Genomic DNA, 21,641 nt, shown 5'->3' with positions numbered 1-21,641 from the left:
AATTTAATTACTACCTCACTATCCCAGTTTCCATAGGGAACTTCTCTGATCACCTGAGGACACGCACATCCAATAATAAAGCAAAACGATGCTAATATAAAAACAGCCTGCTTGGTTGAAATGTGAAAAAATGTCAGAAGTCTCCTGTGAGTTATTACCTGAATATATTCAGGGTCGCAGCGGATTTGCTCTCTGCTTTGAAGTACAGAAATTTCAGGACACTTCACAGTGAAACTGTGAGGTCTGCTTCCGTATCGATTTATCCTCTTCCCCAAATTCAGCGTCAGGACATTAAAGCCATCCTGAATAGTCAGCACACACACACGGATAATTATCACCACCAATCCTGGGTGCACAAGTGAAATATCAGAGGTTGTATATGTGGACTGCATATTTCAGAAAAGGTTGGCACACCTGCTGCTGAACAAAACATCCAGTGTAGCCGACTCTAAAAACATAGTTGTTGTCGGGGTCTTTGTGCAGTGAGAATCCACAGGCAGACAGCTGGAGATTCAGGTGATCCAGAGATGCAAGGCTGACTTATAAAAATACACAAGTGATTCAAATCATTTAAGATCAAATGTGTGTAAATGTTTTTTAAAGTATCTTGTCAGGAAGAATTACCTTGGATATTTAAAGCCCCAGACAGCCAGACGCTGAGCTCTTCGATTCTCGTGCTGTGGATCCACATCTCCATGTATTCAGAAAAACACACCACATCTCCTTCTGAAAGTGCAGCAGGTATATTTTCTCACAAACCGAGTGAATGGACTCATAGCAGCTTCAGCTTATGACAGAATGACTGTTCACCTGTTAACCTTGCTGCTGAAGGATGAACCCATTCTCTTATCTGAATGGAAAACGCACTCTTCATGACAAAACACTGTAAGAACCTGCAGAAAGGAACGTCGAATTCAGCTTACATTTGGAAGATGGTGACGAGATAAAGTTTGCACATCATTACGCTACTCACATAGTAAGGATGCAGAATCTGATGCGATCCATGATGAACTGATGGAAATGTCAGTGGACAGTCCTATTTGTAGGTGAGGGGTGGTGTCAGTAGCTTAGAGAGGTTAAAACACAGCTGTGTTTACTTTTCCTTGTTAAAAGAACAAACACTGTCTCGAGCATGTGTGAAAATAGACTTTACAGGAACGTGTCCCTTTGTGTTTGTGAGCCATCATGAATTACCCATTTCACACTCAGTGCCCTCCTTTTATTAACCTTTATTAGATTGCTTTAAACAATGTTATGCCACAGTATCACACAAATGTGATATTCACATTGAGTGAAGTATTCAAAGAAGTCATCAGTGTTTAACAGATGCCCAGATCCAATAAATATACAGTAGTGTGGAAAAGTCTTGAGCCTTCCTTATTTATATTTTGCATCTTGTAACTTGTGACTTGTAAAATAGTCTTGAGCAATAGTTCTCTGGGCTTTTGTTTGTTTGTTTGTTTGTTAAGCCACTTAACACTGACCTATGAATCATTCAAGTATTAAAAAGGCACCTAACTCAAGGCATGAACCAGTGTTGTGTCTACATAGTAAACATACACACACTCGGGTCTTGGTTAAAGCCAACCAGAGTAAGAAAACAAGACTATATACAAAAACAAGTAATATATTCATATTGTAAATAAAGTATAAAAAATAGACAGTCAGGAAATGACAATCAGTTTTCAAGTAGTTTCACATATCTGTTACTTTTGGCTGGGGGCAGCAGAGACTACAGAGCACCATCAGAATTCAGTCTTACAACCTTCGGGGAGAAGCTGTTCTGGTGGTTCTGCTCTTGATGCTCGGCAGCCTCCTGCCCGAGGGGAAGGGGACAAACAGTGTGTGCTGGGTGAGTAGGGTCTTTCAAACACAGGAGGTCCTTTTTGGCATCTGCTGATATCTCCTTTGTTTTTGACACTGATACAGAGATTGTTATTCCTGTACCAAATCTGCAGTTGCTTCACCTCCTTTTAGCCACTTTTTTTTTACTAGTAGTCTGTTGCAAAAGCACAATAATTTCATTAGCTCAATCTATGAAAAATTTCAGACAGCAAAGTTTGGCAGGCATAAAATAAAATTTTCACACATACAATATGATTCCCAAAGAGCTGTTAGCCAAAAACTTGACATATCTCAGCATGGTGTGCAGTGTACCCTTAACATTTTTGAGGAAACTGGACAAGTGGAGGACAAAAGAAGATGTGGCAGCCCTGAAAAACTATCTACAGCAAATGAACAGTCTCTGAAAGTCATGTGCTTCAGAAATAGGATGGAAAAATCGAGCAAAGGCCTGCCTGATACAGGAAGGAAGGGAAACAGGGAGGAAAGGATGAGTTATGCCAAATTACCCAAGAACTGGGCTGAAAATCAGTAGCAACACGTCTTCTGCAAATTTGAAGTTTTTGGCTGAATCGTCAGCATGTATGGAGGAGGTCAGGAGAAAGGTATAACAGTGAGTTTCTACACTACAGCCATCTGGAAAATACCGTGGAAGCTCTGTCATGGTTTGGGGGCTTTATTTCAGCCAGTGGTGTTGGAGATCTTGGCAAAATTGATTAAATTGTGAACACAGAAAAGTCACATTTTAATCCACCACACAATACCATCTGGATAGAGTCTGATTAGCAGCTGCTTCCTTTTTCAATATGACCATGATCCCAAACACACTGCCTATGCAGTAAAAGCAAACCTGGATAGAAAAACACACAGTGGAACATTATCAGTCATGGATTGGTCTCCCCAGACCCCAGACCTCAACATTATTGAAGCAATGTGGGATCATCTTGACAGAGAACAGAACAAAATGCAGCCAACATCCAAAGAGGAGCTGGAGAATTATTCCTGAAGACTACTTAAAGAGATTACAAGAAAGCTGTCTAAGAGAGTTCAGGCTGTGTTGAAAAATAAAGGACTTTCAACCTTATTAGAATTGTAAAAACTCTCTTTTTGTCTTATATCCTGTATTTCCATGTATGTTTGCACATTTCAATAAATCACTGCACCTATTTCCCATTTTCCTTTTTAGGGGTCAGTGCACATACAGATTTTTTTAGGTAGTAAAAACAATTCTAAGATCGATATAGCTGATCATTTTAATGTAATTACAGTCATAGTTACGTCATACTGAAAAAGAGGAAAATAGGTGTTCATTGTTTATTAGAGTCTCAGCAATGTGCTTCACAAATGACCATAAAGACAGCAGGTTTGGATATCTGGTATTAGACAATATCGGGCAATAATACTGGCCAACCTTTGCATCGCTTGGGCTCTACTTTTTTCGTTTCATTTCTTCAAAATATTACGCACGTTTTGTTTGGGCTTAAAACTTTATGTGAGGGTAATCGGGAGTTTTAAACTTCGCACAAAAAAGTTAGGAGACCCCACTGGATAAACATAAAAACGCACATTAGATTGAACTTAAATTTACTAAAGTTCACAGAGCATTGATAGTCATAAATCAATCTACTCAGAAGACGTTTTAAAAATGATTTTTTTTTTTTTTTTTGTAACCCCACAAATAAAATAACAGTGCGCCCTCCCAAGTCGATGATGTCATCTTTACAAGGTGAGCATCAGCAGCCATTTTGTTAGCTAGCTTGAGGTTAAAGGGGTTAGCTGTGTGTTGAAATGCTCACTTTGGTGGTTACGTTTAATCTAATACGCTAACTTGTCGATGTTGTTGTTAAAGTACAATTTTCGGCCACGGGCTCGTTAGCAAGAGGAGGAGCTGTGCATTTGTTGACAGCGCGTCGCAGAACTGGACGGCCATTCATTTTTCTAGCTGACTTAAGTGTGCTAACTCGGTAGCTAGCTGGCTAACTTGTTTACGTGTGTCGTTTCTGTTAAAGAAAACATCCAGCTTTCTTGCTGCCGGCCTTTGAACGCCAGAGAGTTGTAAAGTGACTGTTTCACATACGTGTCTGCGCTTGTGTTATATTTTGCTTCACACACAGTTAACAGGGTAAACTCCACGGACCCGTTCGCACCGCTCCGGTGTTTACTGATAACTTGAGCTCTCCCAGCTGACTTCTCTTGGAGCAGAGCTCAGCCATCCTGGATACCATGTCGGAGCTTTACATTCGGGTGGCTGAGGATGAAAATGAGGAGCCTATGGAGATCCCCTCAGAGGACGATGGTACTGTTTTGCTGTCATCGGTAGCAGCTCAGTTTCCAGGGGCTTGCGGGCTGCGATACAGAAACCCAGAGACCCAGTGCATGAGGGGAGTCCGGCTTGTGGAGGGTGTTCTGCACCCACCGGAGAACGACTGGGGAAACCTGGTGTATATCGTCAATTACCCCAAAGGTGACTAATTGAGAGCGTCATAGCAATAAGTCCTATTACCATTAATATTGTTTTGGTCCATATTTGAATGGAGAGTGTTCACATTGTAGTTAAGTTGCTTTATAATACTGAATTACTGAAAAGTAAACAAGGTTTGTTACTACACATCTCTCATTATTATTATTATTATTATTATTATTATTATAGTGCAATAATCAACAGCACCACAAACTGGACCCTCCAAAGAGATAAGAGATTACTGTATTAGACTGGCCTAAAAAAAACAAAACAAAATGACGCCAAATAAGAGACTGCTTTTTGATGAAGTTTAGTTGAACTGGACTGACTAAAGCTCAAAGGCCTATAGTAATACCTTGCTTATTTGTATGCTGCTGAATGTGACCTAATCCTGCAGCAAGGCTGTAAAACTGTGGAAAATTGTAACAGATTAGTGGAGGCTGTTATGGCAACATGTTACTGACATGGTAAACTTGTATTTGGGTTTTCATGCCTTTGCTTTATTTAGAGGACCCTTGTAATTACATGACGTTTTTTGTTTTGTTTTATTCTCACTGGAACGTTTTTTTCATTATAGATAACAAAAGGAAGATGGAAGAAATAGATGCTGCCTCGGTTGTGAAGATTAAAAGAGGCTTTCAGAAGACGTCAGATCTTATTGTCCTCGGGTTGCCATGGAAAACAACAGAACAAGACCTTAAGGATTATTTCAGTACCTTTGGGGAGGTCATCATGGTGCAGGTATTGATGTCTCATCTGGCTCTCCCTGTTTTCGTTGATGTCGTGGAACAAGGGTGTATCTCTTGTTTTCATTAATAACGAAGTTTGCTCATTTGGCCTCATTTCAGGTGAAGAGAGATGCAAAAACTGGCAATTCAAAAGGTTTTGGGTTTGTCCGGTTCACTGACTACGAGACGCAAACCAAAGTCATCGCTCAGAGACACATGATTGATGGAAGGTGGTGTGACTGTAAACTTCCCAATTCAAAGGTAGGGTGGGTACGATTTTACTGCATCTCAGCGGAGTGTTTCTAATAGAAATGAATTTAGATTCACTTTAGATTTAAAATAAGCGGATTATGTGCATCTGCTGTTTTAATGAACATTCTAAGACATTTTTACATTCAAAATCATTACCCATTAACAACTCGCCTTGGGTTAGGGTAGGGTTTTCTCTTAGCCGCAACCTGAATAGGAAATTCTCAGAAATGAATTGTTACCTTTCAAATAATTTCTCATACTTCCCGGCAGTTTTTCTAATAAAAGCTTTTCCATTTGGGCATTCCATATGAAAACATTAATTAGACCCTGACACTAGATGGGTCGCCAGGGATCTGGTGGATGTTAAGAAGTTAAAACTGGAAAACAAACTGCACGCAACCATAAACTTCTATAAATCATTTGGCGGTTTTTTGCTGTCCTTACCTTCTTTGCAAAATTACAAGAGAAGAGTTTTAAAATGATATGTAACAAGTGATTCTGGTGGATTTAAAAAAACAAAAAAAAACAATCATCTGCCTTAGTCTAAGTTTAATACAGGTTACAAATGTTGATTAGCTTTTGGAAAACTGAATCTAGATTGTTAAGCAGCCTTAAAATGAAATGGTGGCTGTGGCTTTTTGTCCTCTCAGGCGTGTCCTGATGAGCCCATGCGGAGCCGTAAAATCTTTGTCGGTCGTTGCACAGAGGACATGACAACTGATGATCTGAGGCAGTACTTCATGCAGTATGGTGAAGTCACAGATGTCTTCATTCCCAAACCATTTCGGGCGTTTGCATTTGTCACATTTGCTGACGACCAGGTAAGAGTCACCTTAAATGACAAGCTTTGAGTAGATGATAATACAGGAGGAGTGCGAGAGACCTAATATGTGTGCTTAAAAAAAAAAAACTGTAATAAATCTCACTAAGTATAAGCATAGAAGTTTGGTGTAGGAGTGGAAAACATGAGAGCTATATTACAGATTATTTATACTGTTAAAAAAAAAAAAACATACATAGACTGTTACTCATTTCTTTCTCAGGTTGCCCAAGCTCTGTGTGGAGAGGACCTGATCATCAAGGGTGTCAGCGTGCACATCTCCAATGCTGAGCCCAAACACAATAATAGTAGGCAAATGATGGAGCGAGGGCGGTTTGGGGCTAGTGGGTTCAATCAGGGCTATGGCAGTAATCGTGGTGGACTAGGCAGCGGTAGCGGTGGGGTTAACTTTGGGGCTCTCAGTCTAAACCCAGCCATGGTGGCTGCTGCTCAGGCAGCACTGCAGAGCAGTTGGGGAATGATGGGCATGCTGGCTAACCAGCAGGGTCTGACCACAACGGCAGGCACAGCCACTACAACCCGAGACCAGACCTATAGCTCTGCAAGTACCAGTTACAGTAGCCCCAACACAGCTAGCCTTGGTTGGGCTGCAGGCACTAACACGGCCTCCAGCAGTGGCTTCAGCTCTGGCTTTGGCACATCTATGGAATCTAAGTCTTCTAGTTGGGGAATGTAGATAGCTGTGAGCTGACTTTTTCTGTTGCTATAAGGCTGACCTGGTAAGTATACCTATGAGGGGGAATGGCTTAGATATTATTTAAAAAAAAAAATACACTGCCTTTTATTTTGTTAAAGAGGAAATTTATACTTGTGTGTGACTAATTATGTAGTCATGCATTGAATGGCTGAGAAGTTTAGTTTTAGTGGAAGCTGCCACACTACCTGGTTTTGTTTTTGAGAATATGTTACGCAAAGATGACTGTGCATGCAGGATAAAATTATTTATAAACATGCACGAGTATTTCAAGAGCCCCTAATTGCCCCTTGTGAAATGATGGGCTTTATATAATTATATATATATATACACACACATATATATATATATGTATGCATTTGATTGTATCTTTTTGTTTTTGTTTGACATCTTTTGGAAACGCCTTCATGAAAATCTCTTCTGCAGTTCACCAACTCTTTCCCAATTTCCCGGGAGGAAGCGCCTCATTGGCAGCAATGTTCGACAGATCTCAGTATCATTTCCCCTCCTCCCATGTGTAAATGCTTTGTCATCCAAGAACACAGCTTCACTCTGCATATACTGTATTAGACGGTGGGTGTTGTCTTCTTTCCTCTCCCCTTTTTTTTGTTTTTGTTTTTTTGGGATATAGAAATCATGTCTGCTCTTGTCGCTTTTCGAGATCAATGAGTGGGATTGATGTTGGACCGAGTGAGAGTGAGCGAACGGGAGAGCAAAATGAAAGAAAGCGGTGTGAGAAGGACTGTTGGTGCAGAGTTTTTTTTTTTTGTTGTTGTTTTTTTTTTTTGTTTGTTTGGGTTTTGTTTTGTTTTGTTTCCAAAAGAGACAAATGCCTGCGAGAGTTGAAGAACCTGTGGCTTTGTGCGAGTGTGAGAGGAAGAAGCAAGTACGAGTGTGTTCACAATGGCCATCACAAGGACATTTATTGCATCTCGAGATCCCTATGGTCTCTTTCTCTCATTGTTTTTCTATCAACGTTAATCCTTTAAAATCACAGTGAAATGTTAAGTGCTATGAGTATTTGTATCCTTTTGTAGCTTTCTCTTGCTATCTGATTTGACGTGAATGCTGTGTCTGGTTGTGTGCTTTACTTTCTCCTTGTTACCACCCTCTCTGTGTGAAAATGTGACCTTGTGCTAGTGAAGTCTGTGGGGGGGGGGGACTGAAAGAGTGAAGTTTGAAAGCGAGCTCAGAAGTTGATGTGGTGAATGTTTGATAAGTTCCCATTGAAAGTTTGTGTTTGAAGTGGTTACGAATGCATTTTCTATGTTTTGTGAATAAAAGGAAGTCTGAAATAAAATTGAATTTGACTAGGTATGATACCCTCTTGACAGTCACTTATTTTTGACTTACTTTACATTAATTGAACTGCCAACACTTTAATTCACATGTATAGGGACCTCGGACAAGGAAAGCCCAGGTTTTCGTCTGAATGAAGGTGGGAGTCAGTTGCGTGGAAGCTGAAGCCATTGTTGGGTGTGCCGGTGCAAACCACAATGAACCTTAATCCTGAAAAGGATCTTCACCTCACTTGCAAGAAACCTCGGAGCACCAAATTTAGAGCGGACCATACTCAGTGACAATCGAGGTATTTTTTTCATACATAGAGATGTCACAGTTAGGACCAAAGTAACACCTGCTGTTGGGCAGTGATCAAACCTTTGTCTGATCCCCAATCTGTGAGACTGATCCTGCCCTTCTAAAAAAAAATTTAAAAATGGCTGTTTGTCAGTAAATGCTTTATCCTTTTGTCTCCCAACAGTCACTGATATCAAAGTATTAATTAGACAAGTGTTCGACGTGGTCAGAAATTATCACTGTAGCAGGAAGTGTTGTTTGCCTTGATTGTAACATGGCTGAAATGTATCACCTGACTGATCCTTTTTTTTTTTCTTAACAAAGGGACTTAACTGACTGAACATGCCAGCAGCAATTCACACCTTGTATTCTGACATATAGCATTGCATTGTAAAATAAAAGTTTGGAGTTTGTAATCATTGTGGTCTCTCAATGTAGATAAAATGTCACTTTTTTCCTTTTTTTTTTTTTTTTTTTTTTTTTATAAACTGGGCTTAGCTTCAGGCTATAGTCTTTACAGTTTTCTTTGCTTGTAATCCATATCCCTTTTTGGGATTTATTTAAAAACTCAGATTTAGTCCATTGTGGAAACTCCCAAAGCATCTTTTAAAAAAACTAGCTTGTGTGTAATATATAGACGATACCCTGTGTGTATAGACACACAGTGGACTCTGTTAGTGGATGTAATTTAAAATTTATTCCTCATGATGGTGCTATTATACTTTTTTCTGTTGTTGTTGCTTGTTGAACAAGACTCCCACATTCCCTTTCATCTATTTAAATTGGTCCCTATTTTAATTTTTATAGGGATGTAGGAGTTTTGTGTCTGTGAAAATTAGTTTGCACTCAGTTTACACCTAAAATGCATTCCTAATCTGTCTGCAAGCAGCGGGAAAAATGCTCTTTGGCACTCTAAATGACTCTTAAGTAATGTGTAGAAGTCCCTTATTTTTATGGGCCGTCTGACAAGTTTTCTGAAAAGATGTTTTTGTTGTGCATTTTGTTAGAAAATTATATGAAATTTGAAAGACAAGCTCATTAGAACTGTACATAAATGCATAAATTAAGTGGAACTTTTGAGTGTGGTATAAAAGAAAAAAGGCATTAAGACCAATCAGTTTAAATTTTACAGCAAGGTTCATTAATTTCCTTGTGCTTAAAAAGTATCAAAATTCCCCTTTTGTACTTCAAAACTTTGTTAAAAGTAAATAAATAAATAAACATTTCAACACGGTGTGAATTAATGTGGTTTTTCCCACTGCAAGCAGGTTGGGAAGGTTTTCCAGAAGAATTTGTTTCAGCGTGGTCTTTTCCAGGAGGCCGTCTGGTTTCTGAGGGTCTTCTCTGCCATCATCTCACTGAGGTATGCATCTGTTTATCTCAACTGTGGCTCAGACAGCCATAAAAAAAAAAAGGTGAGCATTTTCATATACATTGCAAAAATAAAGCTCAAACATGAGATTTATGGTTTTTAAATTTATATGGAAGGGTATGGATGCAGCCAAAGAATCAAGTGTGCATACGGCTAAAATTGTAATTGATGTTGGAATTCACTTAAACTGAACCTCAGTCAATTTATCTCGTTGTATTAGAGTCTCGTCTTGTCACTGGTTGGTAGGGCGTGGGATTTAAGTACCAGACAAAATAGATGACATTTTGACCACTGCGTCTGATTCATAAACCCTTAATTCATGAGTGACTCACTTGACGTCAGTTCCAGTCCAAATTAAACCACTTTCCATGTACCCACACAGGTTTTTAATGTTATTTATTGTCGTGGTGTCAGTTTAAAGCTGTTTTTCTTCTATAAGTAACTTTGATATTTTAGACATTTAGAAAGATTCAGCTTCAGTCACATGATGTCATATTTATATTTAATCTGCTTTAGTAGACCAGGAAGCAGAAGTGCGCCTCTAAGTGTGCCTCTAATTGCATGTCCAGTTTAAGCCTGATAAATTTGTTTCTCTCTGTGTAGATTCTCCACTACTACATTACTACTGTATACTGTACTTTATTTTGAGCTACAGTAAATGAGGACCACCCAATTTGTTCCCATTGCTAAAGATGAATCAAAATCAAACACCTTCGACCTTTAAGCAGCCTAACTGCAGCAAAGCTTGTGCTGAAAGCCTCTGCCAGTGAATATTTTAGTGTACCAGCACAGTCATTGAGCTGTTGGCTTTGGTTGCCAGGTTGCTGTCATTAAGGGCTGATGAAACCCGCCACACACACACACACAGCCCTGATAAATGACATAATTTTTCAGCAATAGACCCCGTGTGTTGTTAATGGATCTTAAATGATTTATAGAAATCCTTGAGACTGATCTGAAATGGAAGACATGGACCAGGTTTGATCTTGATTAAAATCAATTTGTGTCCGTCATCCAGTCTTCGTGATGCATCATTGTCACACTGTCTCCTTGGTACCTGCTGTGTCTGCACATGACTCAGAGGTGTCATCTTGCACCTGCACTCCTTTAACTGAGCTCTAGTAGCCTCTAGTGCTCTAATGCAACCCCTGCATAGCATCAGGCCACATTAAGAATACTAGGCCCCATTAAGTTGTGCTTCCCTATGATAATGGAGCAGCCTGTTTATGGTACTTGAAGTGTATATATGTAGTTAAGCATTTAAATGACAGTGATTATATTGTTTTTGTTCTGCTGTGTTCCCTTTCAGGATCAAAGCTCTGACACGAAGAGTCAAACGAGCTCTTTGAAGCGTCCCAAGATGGCCAAATGGAAGCCTGATGTTAACATCAATATGGTAATCACCAAAGCTACTGCAGCACAGGTGCACTGAGGCGAGGCTTTGTTTACTGCTTAACAGCAGGTGTAATAACAGCTGTGACACACTCCTGTCAGGTACAACAACCGTCACTCCTGTAGGAGTTAAAGTGGCCTTGTTAGCATTTTTTTTCCCCAGCAGCTGGGAATTTCCTGACAAGACTTTTAGAGAGGGAAGCTCTAGTTTTTAATCAAGAATTTTATATAATATACTTTATACATGATGCTTAATTATGATGCTGAGTTTAGATTGAAATTTTGAACTTCTGTTGTAATTTTGATACTGACCTGCTGTATATGAAGTAGGTTTTTCTGCATGTTGCTTGAATAACATATCTAACATTATGTCTGATAAAACAGCTCAAAAAAATCATTAACTCAAAATTCATTGTGCGGTAGCCTGCAATGTCAGTGGATAGATATCTTCATGTTGCTGTTCACCAAAACAGTGAACAGTGTTAACAGGATTGCGTGTGTGTGTATATACATATAAAGAAATGTGTCAGCAGGGTCTTAGGGCCACCTGCTGGACAACTACTGAAAAGACAACACATGAAATGGTTCATTAGTCATTTCACTGCGGTAACCTGTATATACATCACATCCATTGTTATTAAGTCATCACAAATCCTGCTTCGAAGCATAAGTATTATTCTAATGCAGATCTGTGTGTCACTGCTGATTAAAACTATTTTTACCAACTGGAATAACTGGAGCTCCAGAGGCATTACGCACTTTCTATCCTGGTGTAGCAGTTAGCACATTCACCTGCTAAGCAAAAGGTAGTAGCTTCATTAATCATATCTTCAGTGTCTAATGACTCGTGTAATTCAAACAAGTGTTGCATGGCTACGTGGCTCAGAGTCTTTGCCTTTAAACTATATATCACAGTTATATATCAGGGTCTTCTGTAACGTGTTGTCTTATTTAGTATTACACACAAACTCACTTCAATCCTGTTTACAGCATCCAGACAGTTAAGGACCATTCAAGCTAATTATAGAGGGATTGAAAATCTTTATTTAGTCTAACACAGGACAGTGCAAGGGTTCACCTTAATCCAGTGTTAACACTGTGGACCCTGTGCCCAACATGACTGGTGAACATTATCCTGACAGCCTGTGTAATATCCAGATGGAGTCGACACACCCCGTCTGACTACATCAAAACAAACGGGGGAATGTTTAGAGTGCACATAACCTATGCTTCCACTTCTTGATAAATAAAACTGCAACAAGTCTCTGTGAGGAGTACAAAGTCGGCTGAAGTTTATTCTGGGTCTTTGATGGGTGAAAGGTGGAATGTTTAAAATCTTCACTCATTGATAACATCCCCTCGTCCTTGGTCTTGTTTTGTGTGATGTGGAGATCATCCTTAAGCATTGTAGGATGAAGAGGAGACATTTCCACCGTGACCTGTCCAGTTGGTGTGGACGAAGTGACCGGGGTTTGAGAGCAGCTCATATGTATGGGCTCCAAAGTAGTCTCTCTGGGCCTAAAACACAACATAAAGCCAGGTCCAGTTAACTTTAAAACAGAGATGCAGGAATCGGTACTGTTACATCTGTAAATCCTTAAAACAGCTGTTTAACCAACAGGATCTTAAAGCCTCTAGATTCTAACAACAGCCGGAGCTCAGCTCTGTGGTGACGGTTTCCAGTGTGGTCTTACCTGGAGAAGGTTGGCGGGCAGCTTGTCATGTCTGTAACCATCATAGAAGGACAGAGCAGTAGTGAAACAGGGCATGGGGATGCCATGTTGGACTCCAGTGCTGACTGCTCTGCGCCATGACTCCTAGAGCAGGGTTAAGGTTAGGTTAAAGGCATCATTAAGTTTGTTTACAGAATAAATTAATTCACTGTGAATCTGGTCATAAATTAGGGGCCATGTCAAGGATCATCAGTTTCTAGTAGCCATGGCATTCACTGCAGTTGGTCTAATCTTTCAAATTCTGCAGGACAAGGAACTCACTGTGACTGCATCACTTGCAGGGAAAAAACAAACAAACTGGAAAGTGGGAATGGCAGAGGAAAACATGTACTGTGTACTTGGGTTCTTTGGGGCTGATTCAATTCTGATCATCTTCGCACAGTTTGAATTAAATGAAAAAACACTGTTCTTTCCATAACTCTATAACACCGGGCACCTGCCGTGAACAGCTGGTTAACACTGAGCGTATCACCACTGAGATGTCTGATCAAACGCATTTTGAATTACTGTAATTTGTCCTATCAGAAAAATTCAAACAGTTTCTGAAAGCTGAAAAATTGCACTTCATACCCAACATAGGGTTATTGTGGTAATTATTGCTGGAAGTCCACGAACAGCGGGACATTTGAAGTACACTGTGTCCCTAATATGTTCTGCGTTATAGGGTTAATGTAAAGGGAAATGGCCAGACCACTGTGAAAACTACCCGTTACAAATCAGCCTCTCAGAGTGCTGATGATTGTAAGACAAGTCGTACTGTTGATTCACTCTTTTGCTGTATATATAAAAAAGAGGAAATAACTTATTTCGGGGCCTTTGTCAATGTGGTGATTGCACCTTATTGTTTGGCCACTTCCTCCTTCCTCATACCTGGCAGTCTTGCACAGCATTACTGAAGAAAGTGTCCAGCAGCAGGTTCTGCAGCTCAGCGTCCCTGTCGAATGCCTCTTTGATTTTACCCAGGAAAACACTGGTGAGAAGAAAAAGCAGTGTTAGTGTTTCTCCAAACATACTGTAATCAAAGTTCAGTGCCCTTTGAAAACTTCTTTCCCATTATTTGGCTGGTGGTTGTACACTGCAAGGCATAAAGTGTGTTTAATTTGGGATTACACAACATCTTTGCCAGATTACACAAAGTAAACCAATGTCACAATCGCAATTTCCTCATTCTTCTCTCAATTTGATTTTATGAGTACAGTGATACCGTTCCTCTAGCTTTTCTCACTCCAACATTACAACACAGCGCAGTAACAAAGAAGAAACTTTATAACTTCCTTCATGGCACTGCATTAAGGTTTTTCTTACAGACTCAGTTGCTCTCAAATCTTACTCAAGCAACAACAACAAAAAAAAAAAACTTCTGTTTTCTTCACACTTTCTCAACAAGTGCTCTCAGGCACCCTCACCACATCTTTCACCATCGGTGTTAAAATTTTTTTTTTTTGCACAACATGGAAGTGAGGCAAACTTGTGGACACATGAGATCAAAAGCACCTTCGGATGATACAGCCTCCTCTCCACATCAGGGCAATCGCACCGTAGTTCAGCGACCAGCCGAACTCTTTAGCGGCCTGTCGCAGCAGCATGAATCCCTGCGCGTAGGAAATAATCTTGGACGCATAGAGGGCCTGGACAAAGAAAGCATACTAGTTTATTCATATAAATTACATAGTTTTAGATACACATTAGTCACAGGTTTTTTTTTTTTTTTTAAGTGATTAAGTCATCAGCAGCAGCTAAAACTTGAAGGTCGATAAAGTGAAATGTGTTTTCATCATTTCTGATACTAATTATAACTGATTTTTTCTGAATAGTTGAGTCATGGTCATGCCAAAGCACTCAAACATTTTTACTTTGAACTCTCCATAATATGCTGGTCTAAACGGGCCCATTTATAGAGCAAATGGCTGAGTAAATACTGTCTGTTCTACCTTCCTGATGTCTTCTAGGAAGGCAGCCTTGTCGCCGCTGAATTTGACCCCCTGTGGCCCTGACAGGCTGCGGCTGGCCTCCACTCTCTCATCCTTTAGAGAGGACAGACATCTGGCAAAGACAGCCTCCCCTGAGAGACAGAACGGGAGGGGAGAGGGGGAGACAAAACAGAAGAAAGTGAACGGCAGTGTTACTGCACATGCTGCACACGCCACATTAACTCTCATATGAAAACACAGCTAGACTTAGATTTCCTGAAACCTCTCCCAACAAATTATCACATAGAATTTCCAAGCTGATAGCAAGTCGCAGTGACACTGTGCATTTAGCTAATGCCCGGGGATCAGCATGACTCAGCAGTATTTGTGATACTGTTTTTTTTAAGCAGGCATGCCAAATCTAAAGTAGACAAACCCCCAGATTAGAAATGATCATTTTCTTGCAAATAGATGGAGAGGGAAAAAAAAAAAAACCTGTTGGGTCAGCATGACTTGCTAAAACCTGCACAGCTCAGTGATGCAACAGACTAAGTCAAACTGGCCTAGTGAATAATGTTATCCCTACTGAGTGAGAGATCCTCCTGTGCATGTTGTACTGCTTCAACTGACTAGCTTAATTCTCACACAATGAAGCCTTTTATTCTGAACCCATCCCGCTCTGTAACAACAAGGTCTACAACACACACCAGGAAGGAGCAAACGGAAGAATTAAAAAAAAAATAAAAATCTCATTTATAGCGATCGGCGACTGGTTGGTTTGTTCCACAAATTAACTGCATTAAATTTTCCATATTGTTTACCCTGTATGCTTTTTAATTTATTTTATTAATCTTGCTTCTTGTTTAGGTCTGCTTATGAAACAGACACAGTCACAGCAAAGACCAAAGCCAAATCCCACTTATGTCTCCTTAGACGCACAGGCCATCAGAAGAGCCTTCAATCTTCTTACAGGCAGCAATATATTGATCACATTCCCTAAAAGAAGCTCACAGCCCATGTTCTGTGTTTGCCAGCTGACAGATCAAAAACAGTAGCCCAAGAAATCTGATCATTAAAAGGTGATTGGATAAGTGGCTTCTGCGGCATTATCATGACACAAGCTTTTACCAAGCAGTTCCTTGTCTGCAGCCTCCTTTCTTCCTCTTACCAATCAGTGTAACGGGCGTCCCATACTCTAGGGCCGAAATGGCCGTCCACTTTCCTGTGCCTTTCTGTCCAGCACTGTCACGAATCTTGGGCAGCAGGTGAGTACCATCAGAGTCCCTGAATTTAAGGATGTTGGCTGTGATCTCAATCAGGAAGGAGTCCAGCTCTGTCTTGTTCCAGCTGTCGAAAGCCTTCAAAACCACATATTGTCTTTTTTTGATTTTACATAATTAATGCTAACAGGCAAATGTGAAAAATTGTGTCATAGAGGTACAACAAGCACACCTGTCCCATCTCATCGTGGTCCATACCCAAAACATCCTTCATCAGGTGATAGGCCTCACAGATCAGCTGCATATCTCCGTACTCAATGCCATTATGGACCATTTTCACAAAGTGACCTGCACCCTCATCGCCAACCTGGTCAAGGAGCAGCAAACAATATTTGTAAGATGACTCGATGTAAATACATATAGACATAGTTACATATATGCTCTTACAGAAGAAGATACACCACTCACCCAGTCACAACAAGGCTCTCCTGTTCCAACTTTGGCAGCGATACTCTGGAAGATGTCTTTTATGTACGGCCTATAACAAACAAAAACGGGTTCGATTTACACATGAATTTTTACTGATTGTCTTTTTAACACACACAAAATTAAGCTTTTCACTTACCAGGCCTCTTTATGTCCACCTGGCATGAGTGAGGGTCCATAGCGTGCACCCTCCTCTCCGCCACTTACTCCACTGCCAACAAACAGCAAGCCCTTCTCTTTTAGACTCTTACACCGCCGCTGTATGACAGAAGCACAGAAGAACTATGAGGATATCCTTAGGTATAAAGAGTTTCTGCTACACGATTATGTGTGACTTACTGTTGTGTCTCTATATTCAGAGTTGCCACCGTCAATGATGATATCTCCAGCCTCAAGAAGAGGAACCTGAGAACGAATGAATGCAGCAACAAAGCCAATAAATATATTGGATACAGTTTCCTAACTTTAGCGCAGTTCAGTACCAACTGCTCACCAGTTTGTCAATGAAGTCATCCACAGCCTGCCCAGCCTTGACCAGCAGGATGATCCTCCTGGGCTTCTTGAGCTTGGACACCATGTCTTCCAGGGACTCTGCTCCAATCACCTTGGAGCCCTTGGCCTCATTCTGCAGGAAGTCATGCACCTTGGACACGGTCCGGTTGTAAGCGCAGACCTGTTGGAGAGAGATTTTCAGAAGTGAGTGAAATAGAAGTGGAACAGGTTATCCCAAGAATAGCGAGTATAAACAAAGGAGGCATCATCTTACCACAAAGCCGTGGTCATTCATGTTCATGATGAGGTTTTGGCCCATGACGGCCAAACCAATCAGTGCGATGTCTGCTCTGAGGAGACAACCACAGCTGTGAGGATCTGATAGGCATCTGGCCTCAGGGTAATTAGCATCAAAACAGCTTATCTAGTATCCACCTGCTCATCTAGTGTATTTCTATTTTTAAGTAAGTTAAAACATGGGCTTCAGAGTCCCCACTCCACAGCTCCCTTTCATTTCCCAGAGTCCACAGCGACCACATACACAATACATATTTCTATAAACCCTAACGCTGTCAGGCCACATAACAAGATAACAGCATGTTTAGCACTTACTACTAAAGAAGATTACTCTGAGTAAAGAAGGAAAAACAAAGCGCAATGACTGAACCTCAACTAGCAGCTACAACCTTTCCACTCGGCTTTCTAGGCATAAAATAGCTGAAGGACTTACTCGGCCATTGTGCTCTGCGGTTAAAGTAACTTCAAAGTAACTGCGTTAAAATGACAGTCGAGCTCGCTAGTCCTTTCCTTTAGAGTTCCTCTTCGCTCGTTTTCTCACTTCCTCGTTCTCCTCTAAACTTGATGGAGACGCTTACGTACGCCCACGTAGAGAACCCTCCAATCGGAGAGCTTCCAGCAAACAAGCCACGTCGACCGCGGTCTTTGATTGGTCCAGAATTCTGAGCAGAGATATCCCTTCTCCCGTTGGCTTCTCCGGAGGTCACTCATGACGCGTCACATGTCTACTTGAACTAAAACCTGTTTGGAGCATGGATTTTTTCCTCCTGAAGTCTTGATATAAAGTTAAACTTGCGTTGACTAGTAAATTTAAATACACATTTTAATTTTAAGCTGATTTTGCCGTCGCTGCTAATTTTATTGGCAACGGTCAAATCCGTTGAGACCTCAGAGCTGTGCTTGCTTCCGAAGACTGAATATATATTTTATAGTTATGCAGACAGCAGCCCAGTCCATTAATCCATTTTTCTCTTTCTTTGGTGAATATCTGAACAAGTGCATTCTGCATTTCTTCTTTTAATCACATTAGATGGAGAAGCTGTACATATTTTTAACCTTTTTAAGCCATGTCTCTGTTACCACAAAATCTAAATTTAATGATGATTTCAGCATCATAATGATTGTTAGCCCTGCACGTTTTCTAGAAGAAGGCCTACATAATTATTGAGATTAAACAACACCAGAATAAGTGAGTAATAATTTCAGTCCAAAAGCGGTCATTTTTCTTATTGCTAACTAGCTCCATGCAACCTTACAGACAGTTATAGTCAGGATATTGACAGTGCAGACATCGATTTTCTCTCTAAAGTTATATTTCACACATTCTGGCACAGGAAAGAGATATGTAAGGCTTGTGCAGCAGTTAAAGCTTTATAATTAGATTTCTGGGTGATATTCTGCTGCTCAATTGCACTATTCTGAATATTTTATTTATTTATTTTTTGCTTTTGCTTATTCTTTTGTCACTTTTATCCCTTTTTATCAATTTTTATCCACTCATTACTTTGTACATCTGTTTATTACATATACATCCACTACTACTGGATGCAGTTTGTACATATTCTTTGAGAACACTTGTTTATGATGTTTTAGTTTTTTATATATACATACAATTACATCTCTCTCTTTTTTCCCTCTTAATCTATTTATCCTGCATGTTTCCACATACTTGAGCTGCTGTGACACCTGAATTTTCCCCTGGGGGGAATAAAAAATGAATATAAAGGAATAAACCATATCTCATAAACCATCTGCTTAAATATAAAGGAACATCTTATCTTGAACAAAACCATCTGCTTAAAGACCTTGTAGTACCATACTATCCTAACAGAGCGCTTAGCTCGCAGATTGCAGGTTTAGTTGTGGATCTTCATTTTTCTAAAAGTAGAATGGGAGGCAGAGCCTTCAGCTTTCAGGCCTCTCTGATTTGGAACCAGCTCCCAGTTTGGATTCAGGAGACAGACACCCTCTCTACTTTTAAAATTAGGCTTAAAACTTTACTTAAAACTGCCGGAGTCTTTCCTTCCCACTGTTGTATTTGTGTAAGTCCTTAAAACACACACATACATGTATAGATTATGACTTTAGAAGTTATATTAGCCTCCTGAGTTTCTACGCTCTCATATGGGGACATTTTGATTTTTCTGCACCTTATACTTAATTCTCCCCAATAAAATGTTCATATTTTGTTAAACAATTTGACTTTATGCTGTAAAATCAACCTACTGTCTCCACACGAGGACAGCTATGTAACTGTCCTCATGTGACTTCCTGTTCAAAGAGGAAATTTAGTTTTTAGCATTGTGAAGACAGCAGCTTGTGCAGCCTGGTGAGAGCTGAATGCTAGGTTATTGCTGTCACTGTTGTGACGACCCCTGCCTGTTTTTCGATCTTCAGGTGTTTCAGGTCTTTGATGGGCAGGGCAGGAATCGTCACACCTGGGCCCTGTGTTCCCAGGCTATAATCCCAGGAACTTCCTTCTGGGTGCTGCACAGCAGCCTGTTGCCAACATGTTTTGTGTTGCCTTTGTTTTCCTTTAAGTTTTGTTGTTTGCGGCATGTGCAACACTTACAAACATCTCTACACTCATGCACACCCTACACCACTGAGCTACTGATTTTCACACCTCACCTGTATTTCTGTTGTTTACAGTTTGTTTAATAAACCCTTTTAAATTGGCAAATGGTGTGTCCATCCTTTTTGTCATGGCCTTACGAGACAGGTTGTGACACTGTACATCCACTTGGTCGTCTTTTACTTCAGAGCTGTTCCCAGTTTAGTGTTAGTTTGGCGTCAAACTCAGGATGTAGCACTTACAAGTCTGGCAAAGGGCAGTGCAAGGCAGGCAGAGTTTCTGAAACTTTGTCCCTCTTTTTCCTATTCCCTTGACTGTGAAGCTTTAATGCATTTCTACAATAATTTAGAGAAACACTTATCAATGCTAAGCTGTTTAGAGGCCACCTATAATAATCTAGCTGACTGTTCAAACACACCACACGTCTGCTGAACCAAAACCTGTTTCAAAGATGGATTTTCCTCCTCAAGTCTTAATATAAAGACAAACTTGTGTTGACTAGTTAATCTAAACAAACTGTTTCAACTTTGTTGATTTTGATTATGTTAGTTTCGTCTTTTACGCCCACTGCCAGTTGGATGCCTCGTTTTTATTGGCAGTTCCTGACTTTACACAGACTACTTCTAAATAAATTGCATTGAATTATAATGCATGTGAAACTTTATCATACTCTCGACCTTTGTTTGAGGACATTTTCTCTGACTGGACTCCCTTAAACTTTAATTGAATACCCCTGCTTTAAAGCTGATCGAGGACAATGAGAACAACCCCAGGTTTCTTTTCAGCACTGCAGCCAGGCTGCCAAAGAGTCACAGCTCTGTTGAGCCAAGTATTCCTTTAAATGTATCTATTAATAACTTAATTAATTTCTTTACAAATAAAGTTTTTAATCTTTATAGAAAAAAATTTCACTCTGGATGGCATTACCTTAGCCTCCAGTAACACTGCGAGGAATCTGTTTTGACCAGGATGTGTCCTTCAGTGTGCACATTAAACAAATATGTAGCTAAAATTAGAATCATTCTGCTGTGATACTGAAAATCTAGTTCATGCATTTATTACATCTAGGCTGTAATTCATTATCAGGTTGTTATAAAGGTTCCTTGAAAAGCCTGTAGTTAACTCCAAACACTGCAGCTAGAATACAAACAGAGGCAAGAAAGAGAGCATATTTCTCCCACGCTGGCAGACATCATATCACCCCAACAGAGCACTTCACTCCCAGGCTGCAGGCTTACTTGTGGTTCCTGGGGTATTTAAAAGTAGAATGGGAGGCAGAGGCTTCAGCTTTCAGGACCCTCTTCTGTGGAACCAGCTCGCAGTTTGGATTCGGGAGACAGACACCCTCTCTATTCTTAAGACTAAACTCAAAACTTTCCTTAAGTTTATATTTAGGTGACCCTGAACCATCCTTTATTTATACTGCTATATGCTCAGACTGCTGCAGGACTCTGTGTGGATGCACTGGGAATTTTCTTCTCAGCTCTCCTCTTTTGTCTCTCCACGTGTTTACACACCACTGCTGCCTTGTCTCTCTTCTCGAGTCTGTGTTTTGTCTGATCTCTGTGGTCCTTCTCTTACAGTATAAAGCATCTTGAGGTGACTGTTGTGATTTGGGACCATCTAAATAAACTAGAGTTGAATTATGCATCTCTTTTAAAAATCTGTGGCAGATCACAGGAAGATGACTCTGAACCAAACATCAGAAGATCTCGTCACGCATGAAGCGGCACAGGAAAGGATGGTCTCCCGGGACTAACCGCACATA

General features: G+C 40.3%; 2 protein-coding genes across 4 annotated transcripts; one reads left to right on the top strand and one right to left on the bottom strand.

The window, feature by feature from the left end:
• Positions 1–3,575: 3,575 nt before the first annotated feature.
• On the top strand, positions 3,576–8,816 carry tardbpa (TAR DNA binding protein a). Of its 3 annotated transcripts, XR_004020185.1 has the most exons (7): positions 3,576–4,306; positions 4,881–5,044; positions 5,152–5,292; positions 5,934–6,104; positions 6,327–6,411; positions 7,245–7,391; positions 8,215–8,816. XR_004020185.1 is itself a non-coding variant. In XM_030733563.1 (6 exons), the coding sequence occupies exons 1-6, from the start codon at positions 4,066–4,068 to the stop codon at positions 7,337–7,339; spliced, it is 897 nt and encodes a 298-aa protein (XP_030589423.1). In that variant the 5' UTR covers positions 3,576–4,065; the 3' UTR covers positions 7,340–8,140. The 3 variants fall into 3 exon arrangements, 2 of the variants coding, with proteins under 2 accessions (XP_030589423.1, XP_030589422.1); XM_030733563.1 differs by lacking the exon at positions 8,215–8,816 and having other exon boundaries at positions 7,245–8,140; XM_030733562.1 differs by lacking the exon at positions 8,215–8,816 and having other exon boundaries at positions 6,327–8,140.
• Positions 8,817–12,165: 3,349 nt separating this feature from the next.
• pgd (phosphogluconate dehydrogenase) lies at positions 12,166–17,873 on the bottom strand. The gene is made up of 13 exons (XM_030733237.1): positions 17,732–17,873; positions 17,276–17,351; positions 17,003–17,182; positions 16,849–16,914; positions 16,649–16,767; positions 16,492–16,561; positions 16,256–16,390; positions 15,972–16,161; positions 14,825–14,955; positions 14,388–14,521; positions 13,764–13,863; positions 12,855–12,977; positions 12,166–12,678 (listed from the first exon to the last, which is right to left on the bottom strand). Exons 1-13 carry the CDS (start codon positions 17,737–17,739, stop codon positions 12,559–12,561), a joined length of 1,452 nt encoding a protein of 483 aa, XP_030589097.1. The 5' UTR covers positions 17,740–17,873; the 3' UTR covers positions 12,166–12,558.
• Positions 17,874–21,641: the final 3,768 nt, after the last annotated feature.

The sequence above is a fragment of the Archocentrus centrarchus genome, chromosome 7, assembly GCF_007364275.1.
Source record: "Archocentrus centrarchus isolate MPI-CPG fArcCen1 chromosome 7, fArcCen1, whole genome shotgun sequence".
Taxonomy (NCBI): Eukaryota; Metazoa; Chordata; class Actinopteri; order Cichliformes; family Cichlidae; genus Archocentrus; species Archocentrus centrarchus.
Note: the sequence above shows the minus strand (reverse complement) of the source record. Positions and strands in the feature narration are given on the sequence as shown.